General features: G+C 40.0%; 1 protein-coding gene across 1 annotated transcript; it reads left to right on the top strand.

The window, feature by feature from the left end:
• Window positions 1–788: 788 nt before the first annotated feature.
• LOC124964796 (CCR4-NOT transcription complex subunit 7-like) lies at window positions 789–1,545 on the top strand. The gene has a single exon (XM_047525467.1). The coding sequence runs from the start codon at window positions 789–791 to the stop codon at window positions 1,521–1,523; it is 735 nt and encodes a 244-aa protein (XP_047381423.1). The 3' UTR covers window positions 1,524–1,545.
• Window positions 1,546–9,017: the final 7,472 nt, after the last annotated feature.

Below are 9,017 nucleotides of genomic sequence, written 5' to 3'. Positions count from 1 at the left end.
TTAGCTAGCAAGGCAAAAGTACATAAAAGGAAGACATCTTTCATGCTAAATTGTCTTCTAGTCATAAATGATTTGGCAATGCCATTTCCAAGATGGAAATGTGTTCTAAGTAAATGAATGTTATTTTCTAAAATTAATGTAAAATGTAGATATGCTCTGAAGAAAAACATTAAAACCCAACTCAACAAGAAGACAACCACTGTAAACAATCGGGTGCCTTGTCTTTAAATTTGCCTTTCTCCTCCCACTTAATATATCACGGGCATTTTCCATATCATCAAATGACTATTTGGAATTCTTGACTGAATATGGGAAAAAGTAGACTCTTCTACAACTCATGGAACTGAAATTTTAAACCCTAAACTCTGGTTTATTTTCGAAGTGTTTTGGTTTTTATTTGATAACATTCTGACAACCCATGAAGTTACAAAAAACATGTTTGTCAGTCTTGATAGTCTTGCTTCTGCTGTAGTAACAAATCCCAATCCCAGTAACTTCAAATAACCAAGATTCATTTCTCTGGGGCTACATCAAATATGCCATCAAGAAAGCGAATAATCGCCCTTTCCCAGTTGCTGGGCGAGCGGTGTCTATGGGGCACCTGCTGCCGCCGGCGATACTGCCACCACCGCCGCCGCCGGGTGCTGCCTCTACGGCGAGGAGGAGGAGGAGGAGGAGCGCGAGCTCAGAGACCCAAGTACACAAATAAAGGTCAAAGTATTTTATGAAACAGATCTTCAATCAAATATAACATTTTGATGCTTGGCATCTAGACTCGTGCCCTCACTATGCCAGCAGCAACTGTAGATCATAGCCAAAGAATTTGTGAAGTTTGGGCTTGTAACCTGGATGAAGAGATGAAGAAAATTCGTCAAGTTATCCGAAAATACAATTACGTTGCTGTGGACACCGAGTTTCCAGGTGTGGTTGCGAGACCCATTGGAAAATTCAGGAGCAATGCTGACTATCAGTACCAACTATTGCCATGTAATGTAGACTTGTTAAAGATAATTCAGCTAGGAATGACATTTATGAATGAACAAGGAGAATACCCTCCAGGAACTTCAACCTGGCAGTTTAATTTTAAATTTAATTTGACGGAGGACATGTATGCCCAGGATTCTATAGAGCTACTGACAACGTCTGGTATCCAATTTAAAAAACATGAGGAGGAAGGAATTGAGACCCAGTACTTTGCAGAACTTCTTATGACTTCAGGGGTGGTCCTCTGTGAAGGGGTTAAATGGTTGTCATTTCACAGTGGTTATGACTTTGGCTATTTAATCAAAATCCTGACCAATTCTAATTTGCCCGAAGAAGAACTTGACTTCTTTGAGATCCTTCGATTGTTTTTTCCTGTCATTTATGATGTGAAGTACCTCATGAAGAGCTGCAAAAATCTTAAAGGTGGATTGCAGGAAGTTGCTGAACAGTTAGAGCTGGAGCGGATAGGACCACAACATCAGGCAGGATCTGATTCATTGCTTACAGGAATGGCCTTTTTCAAAATGAGAGAAGTATGAAGACCTCAGTGCCTTTTTCTCACTTGGTTATTAGGTTGAGAACATTAAAGATCTGTTGGCAAAAGTTTTAGGCGCTAAGAACCTACTAAGTAAAAGTGTAGTTAGAGGTACCATGTAAGTAACATTCACCACACTTAAGTGAAAGTATACAAAAATAGGTCATCTTGAAATGTAGTTCTGAAGGAAAAGCAAGAATAAGTTCTTCGTAGGATAAAAGCTTAAAAATTTTAAACTGCCTTAGAAATCATGTAGATACAACTTTATTATTTTTCAAGTGAGAAAATAGGCAGAGGCTAGTAACTTTTCTCTAGGATCAAACATACTACTAGAAGAACTCCACAGATCTTAGATTTCAGTGCTACTTACACCAAGTTAGGGAATTTAATCCCTAGTATGGCCTTTTTTTAGACCTGAAACTTAATGGTAAAATTTCATTTGCTTGTACCATTCTTTATTGCTTTGAAGATTTTGTAGAGTAGGACTCATGCTTTTTATTGGATTGAGTCTTACAAAGGAGTTTTGGATTCTGAAGGGGTTAAATAAATCTAAAAGTAGAAGCTAAATCAAAAGATTGGGAAGAATCGTCATATGTGATCAGTACCTCAAATATAAAGTCATTAGATGTAGAAGAAATTTAATGAACTCAAGTCTACTCTTAGGTTATGTAATTGTTAGGCACAGTTATACCTTGCAGGTAAACATAAAAAGGAAATGGGTGGTACAAAAACAAAATAGGATGGATTTTTTTCCCTATAAAACAGTTTTGCTTTTTGTAAAATTTTTGCTGTGGAGTATGTTCTTTAGATATTAAGGAGTTGACTGAGACTGGGACCTAAATATTTTTGTAGAAATGTATTAATAATAATAGAAAGCATTAAATCTGTTTAGTACTATTAATTCAGAAGTGATTTGAATTGTCCATTTATGACAAGGAAATACTTTGTTTTTTTACTTTTTCCAGTGCTTCATTACAGAATTAAAACTACTTTTAAAATTTTTTAGATTTGCATTTTACAAATGCTTTAGTAGTTTAATTAATGGTGGATTTCTGGCACTAATTTGTTATCTTTATTTTTCTTGGCTTCTTCAAGCACTGTAACCTAGTGTGGATGTTCGTATTTTACTTTCCATAACTTATTTAGTTTTTATTTTTAGTCATCTCAGCCTTGCTGGTAGATACAAGGCCACTTAAAAATTTCATTATTTTTCTCCACTAAAACCTTCATTTTTTTCCTCCACCATCATTAGCTATTTTCATTCATTCTTACTGTTGAGTATTGTTAAATTAATGGAATAAAAATGTCTGCCATTTTTCCATGCTTAAAAAAAAAAAAAAGAAAGCAAATAATCAACCCACAGAATGAAAGAAAATATTTTCAAATAATATGTCTAATTGGGGAGTTTGTCTAGAATACATAAAGGACCCTTACAATTTCTCCAGAGAACATATACAAATGGCCAATAAATACATGGAAAGATGTTCAACATCATTAGCCATCAGAGAAGCACAAAACACAGTCACTTCACACCCACTAAGATGGCTATAGTCAAAAAGAAAGACTATAGTAGAATTTCACTGGTGGAATGTAAAATGGTGCAGCCACTTCAGGAACATTCTTGACAATTCCTCAAAAGTTTTAGTAGTTACCATATGACTCAAAAATTCCAGTCTTAGGCATATACTCTCCATAATTAAAAAGGTATGCCTGTACAAAGACTTGAATGTGAATGTTCATAGCAGCGTTATTCATAATAGCCCTAAAATGGGAACAACTCAAATGTCCATCAATTGATGAATGGATAAGCAAAATATGGTATATCCATATAAGGGATATTATTCTACCATGAAAAAGGAATGAACTTCTGGTACGTGCTACGACATGGGTGAAGCTTGAAAATATCCTAAGTGAAAAAAGTGAGACAGAAAAGGTTCCACATTTTATAGTTTCATTCACACAAAAATGTCCAAATTGGAAAGTTCATAGAGAAGGAAAATAGATTGGTAGTTTCCAGGGGAAATGCAGAGGGGCAATAGAAGTAACTGCTAATGGGTTCTGGGGTTTCTGTTTAAGGTAATGAATATGTTATGGAGTTAGTGGCTGCACAACTTTGTGATTATACTAAAATCCACTAAATTGTACACTTTAAAATGTTGAACTTTATGCTATATGAATTTTATCTCAATAAATTAAAAAATTAACTCAAAGATTCCTCAATTTCATGTTTATTAAGGTTTTCTTAAAAATTTTTAATTGAAAAAACCATTTATATTATGGTATACAGCATGATGTTTTGATGTATGTAAACCCTGTGGGGTGATTGCTCAAGGTAATTCACATAATGCATTTTCTCACATATTTATCATTTTTAAAATTAAAAAAAATTTTTTTCAGTTGTTGATGGGCATTTATTTATTTATTTATTTGTGGTGCTGAGGATCAAACTCAGTGCCTTACACATGCCAGACAAGTGCTCTATCACTGAACCACAACCCCAATCCCTTACAATAGATCTTTTATTAGGTTTTTCAGTGGTGTCTCAATGATTTATGTAACATAATTTTATAATTCTATTTGTATTCTCTAAGGGACAGAATTATAATCAAACCTTTAAGTCATTGAGAGATTTAATATATGCTTTTCATATATAATGAAATCCTGTAAATTCCATTTAAAATGTGATCAAAGCATCGTTTAAATTTTTACTTGTCATTTAAAAAAAATTGTTCTGGAGATAGTTTCTAAATGATCGTAGCACCTGATTCCATGTATAGTTATGCCCAGGTCAGTGTGACTGATACGCGAATAATGATCGTTCTCACTGGAAGTGGCCACAGAGGTGGGCACCCTGTCTGCTTTACTCTCCGTTGGCTCTCCAGCATTGGGCGTCTGCGTGACATGTGGTATTGAGTGAAGATCTGGGAAGAAGGGAATAAATGCGTTCAAGAGTCTGAATTCCAAAGCCTTTTCTAAAGCCAGTGGGACTTCCTGGTCAATGATATAGGGTACTAATACAGAAGGAAGGTCAATAGTCAAATTTACAGAGTTACACAGTACAAGGGCAGTTGCCAGGGCCCGGGAGGAGGAGCTTGGGGTTGCTCATGGGAGGGCATCAAGTTCCTTGAGGTGGAGATGGGGACGCTCTGGAGCTGTGGCACACCACTGTCCCTGCCGCCAGAGGCAGTGACGTGCACAGGTGACACAAGCAGAGATGAGCTCTCATGCTGCGTTCCTACCCCAGGAGGAAGAGGAGGAGGAGAAGGAGGGGGGAGGGATTGAAAATGGGGGAGAGTTAAAACAAATTAAAAGTGCATCAATACTCTGAAATCCATCCTTTCTCTGTTTTGAAAATTGGCCTTTTTAATTTGTTGGGCATTTCTGGACAGCATCCAATATTCCTTACATATGACCAGCTGCTGTTTGGGGTTTATTTCTTACTATTCTCTTAGTGTCTTAAAATATTCTTCATCTGGGCTTTAGAATAGCATTAACTCAAATAGGGCTTTTCTGGTTGTCTTCTCTACCTGGGGCTTTACTTCCCCTTCATCAGGCTTAGTGTCCTTTCTAAGTCTGAGGACCTCCCTTGCCCTGGATGACGGTGGAGGGGCTGGGAGCACAGGCTCTGAAGTGGGCTAGTCCTTGGGCCCTGGCTCTGCTGCTCATTGGCTGCGTGATCTGAAGATCTCTCAGGCCTTATTTTCTCACCTGCAAAATGAGAAGCGCGTTAAGACCCCGTTAAGAGTTGTCAGGACTAAATGAGTGAATGCACGCTACATGTTCAAAATGATCGCAGTAAACATTGGTTGCTATTATATTAGCCTGATGAGGTCAGATGTTCATTTTTCTTGTTCTGGCTGTCAGGTTGCAGGCTTAACTCTTCCTGTTTTGTTTTCATACTGTAATCATGGCTTTGCAACATCAACTTTATCTTTTGTGTTCATCTTAATCTCTAGAAGCGTTGGCATGTTGAGCTTAGTCTTTGTTGGCCCACTGGGATTGTCCTGACAGGGGCAGTGAAGGGAACTAACATCCAGGACATTTGAGGAGCTACTTTAAAGGAAAGTTCTAGGTGGGGTGGAGTGGAAGAGTTGGTGGCACGATGCATTGCTAAAGCTACTTAAAGGGCTGTCATATTGATGTGGAGTTGACCTCTTCTCTGTGGTCCCAGAAGAAAAAGCTGGAATCACTGGATGTAAGTTTGGCTTTGGTGTAAGGGAGGAACTTCCAACCACCTTAGTGCAAGCCATCAACTTCTCTCTCCTTCTCCACGACATCATTCTAACTGGTTTCCCACATCTGGAAGGCCTCCTCCAAGACATTAACCATGTTGCGGCCCAAGTGATTTAAAGCACAAATACGATCTGTCATTTCCCTGCTTATATCACTTCAATGACTTCCAGCTTCTCTTAGGATAAAGACCAAAGTTCTTATTATGGCCTAGAAGGCCCACCAGGTCAGACCCTCCCCATGTCTCCTGCCTGCTCTCACCTGATACTCCTTCACCCTTGCCTGACCCAGCCAGCTTCTTCTGTCATTAATGTCCTCAAACTCCCCTTGGGGCCTTGGAACATTTTTTTAGGTTTTTTTTTTTTTTTTTTTTTTTTTTTTTTTAATCTACAGGTAAAGGATTCTCTAAGTGATATTCAGGATACATTACAAGCTTTATTTTAAAATAGATTTAAATTCACAACAGGTCTTACAATGATTTCAATAAATCAGGCACTTCAGAACACAATGCAGAACAATAATTATGTGGTGACTACTTAATATTCCAAGAGGTACAGATCTTTTTTAAATATGGAAAGAAATTAAACTTTCTACAATGTTAATCCCTAAGAACTATTCTCCTTTATAGACTACAATCAATATTATTGTCAATTTCATACACTTTTACTTTATAAAGAACTCCCACAGGAAGAAATTTCTGGAGATTTTCCCAGATATATATAGCTACGTTTTCTGTCATGTTTACAACATCTGCAAAATATGACACACCCAGATCCTTGTGATCAAGGGGCTTCCTGATGGCCTCCTCCATATATTTTTTGAGGTCAGCCAAATTCACAACCATTCCTGTAACAGGATTGATCTCTCCATATTCTGTCACCACAGCTTTGTAATTGTGCCCATGGCCATTGGGACTGTTGCATTTCCCAGCTTCCAGTTTTCCTCATCACTCAGAGATCTTCGCCTCCTGGGGAGCTTGGCCAAGTCCTGCAGTCACAGCCCAAGCAGCCCTGCAAGGACCCCAGCATGCACACAGCCCACCCTCTTTATTCATTTGTTTAATGCGGTGCTGAGGATCAAACCCAGTGCCTCACACATGCTAGGCACGTGCTCTACCACTGAGCCACAAGCCCAGACCTTTGGAACCTATTTCTATCTCTGCTTATGACCCTCCATTTCCCTTGTGCCTGGTGAGCGCCTCCGCTCCCTTCGGATGTTAACTTGGCCATTCTGCTCTCAGGGGTCCGTCCTTGACTTCCTGTCTTGGTTAGTAGGTGTTCTGGTAGCAGCGTGTACTTCTCATTTCTACATTTATAATTTAATGGGTGTCTGATTAATGCTGAAATGTCCACGGGTACCGAGATAATGCCATTTTCTCCTCACCTCAGTCCTCAGCATGGAACTCAGGAGCTGACACATTGTGGGTGTTCAATGAACTTTTTGAAGGAATGCATAAAAGAATGCTTGGCAGCAAGTGGGAACTGTATTTCTTTCACTGCAGATGTTTTAACCTGAGGCTATGCAAACTCAAAGCTTGTTTCTAGAACCTGAGTCTGTAATTCCCAGACCCTTGTAATAAAGGTTTCCTTGACTGAGAAAGTGGTAGTGAGCTCACTGATTGGCAACCTTTGAACCACTGACTTATTGTGTAGTTGGAAAAAATGCCTGAGCGCCATCTAGTGAGTAGAGGGAAAGATTCTTTTGTGTTCATTCATCTCTTGTCACAAATAAAACCTTCACATAGACTGTGAGGTCAGTGTGCCCTGTGGTACTGTGCAAGATGGCAGCATCTCTGGCCTTCAGGGAAGTCACGAGTTTTTGATGGACACAGATGCATGAACAAAAGTTTACAGGTATTTGCGACTAAGGTGTGCCGGAGGTGGGTTTTCAAGAGGAACGTTGCTTAGTGTGGTTATTGGGAAGGATTTTAGGCTCAGAGAGAAGAGCCAGTAGGAAGGAACTGATTGAAGAATTAGGACAGAGAGGGACCAAGTAAAGGGACCAAGATCCTACATGAAGAAGGAGGGATGGTGGGCCAGCCTCCTCTTGAGCTGGAGAAGTCTGCAGGGAAGAAAAAGATGAGGTGTGACATGAGCTGAGAAGATTCTGGAAGTGAGCATAGTCTCGGATTTTTTTTGCACAGTTCTGAGCTTTTAAACTACTCAAAGAAAAATACTTTTCTACTGAATATGTCTTAGGAAAATATGCAAGGCAAGTTTTCTCAAATGTACCACCTCACCACAAAATGAGATCCGCTCTAACTGACGTCTGGAATCAGAGTCTTTTTTCTTTTGTTTATTTATTTTTGTGATTCTGGGGATTGCACCTGGGGGCCTCAGGCACGGAGGCGAGTACTCTATCACAAAGCTACTACGTCCCCAATCCTGAAGTTAGAGATTCTTGAGTCTCTTGTTCTTCCACATAGCAAATCAGCCAAGCCCAGGCTTAGAATATTTTTTTTAGGATTTGGGCTCAAAGGAAAAATGATTTCTGATTTTCTCCTATAGTGCATAGTTGAATCCTCTACTTATCTACAGTTTCTCCTTTTCGAAAACCCCATCTTAAACCATCCTGTTTTGATCTTTGGTTCTCAGCCATTTGTAGTTCAGTTTCTTCTTCGCAGGTAGGAAGATGGGGCTTAATCTCTCACTCTCTCACGACCTCACCTGAGAGAAGCTACCAGAAACTGGATCCCCCAGTTCAGGAGCTTGTTACCAGCCATCTGTTCCATATCTACCATGAAGCCTTGCATCAGAAGAGGAAGGGCAACCATTTCTGGGAGACTGAGAGACAGCTGGCCAGAGAGGTACCTGCATGCCACTGTGGAGCATGGAAAGAGGTGTGTGTGTGTGCGTGTGTGTGTGTGTGTGTGTGTGTGTGCATGTGTGTATGTGTGTATGTGTGTGTGTGTGTGCATGTGTGTGTGTGTGTGTGTGTAGGAGTGTGTAGAAATGTTGAGGCTAGGATTGGAAAGGGGGTCCAGGTGGGCCTTGGGAGTTTAGGACTCCTGCAGGTTAAGGAGCAGGAATGGAGAGCCCTGTAAATAGGAGACTGAGAGATATCGAGGACTGAAAGTGGGCCCAGCGTATGTGGCCACAGTCTACACGGTCCTGTGACAGGGAGGTGCCTCCAGAGGAGGTGCCCACAGTGGGGCATGTCAGGCTCAGAGAAAGCGGGTGCTGTATGCATTGAGTCCGGCCCTTTCATCTACATCCTGACCAGAGGTTCTTGTAAGTACAGCGTGGGGCTTCCCGGTGGGCACCTTCTC

Source organism: Sciurus carolinensis, chromosome 14, assembly GCF_902686445.1.
Source record: "Sciurus carolinensis chromosome 14, mSciCar1.2, whole genome shotgun sequence".
Classification (NCBI taxonomy): domain Eukaryota; kingdom Metazoa; phylum Chordata; class Mammalia; order Rodentia; family Sciuridae; genus Sciurus; species Sciurus carolinensis.
The sequence above is the reverse complement of the archived record's forward strand: the minus strand, read 5'-3'. Positions and strand labels throughout refer to the sequence as shown.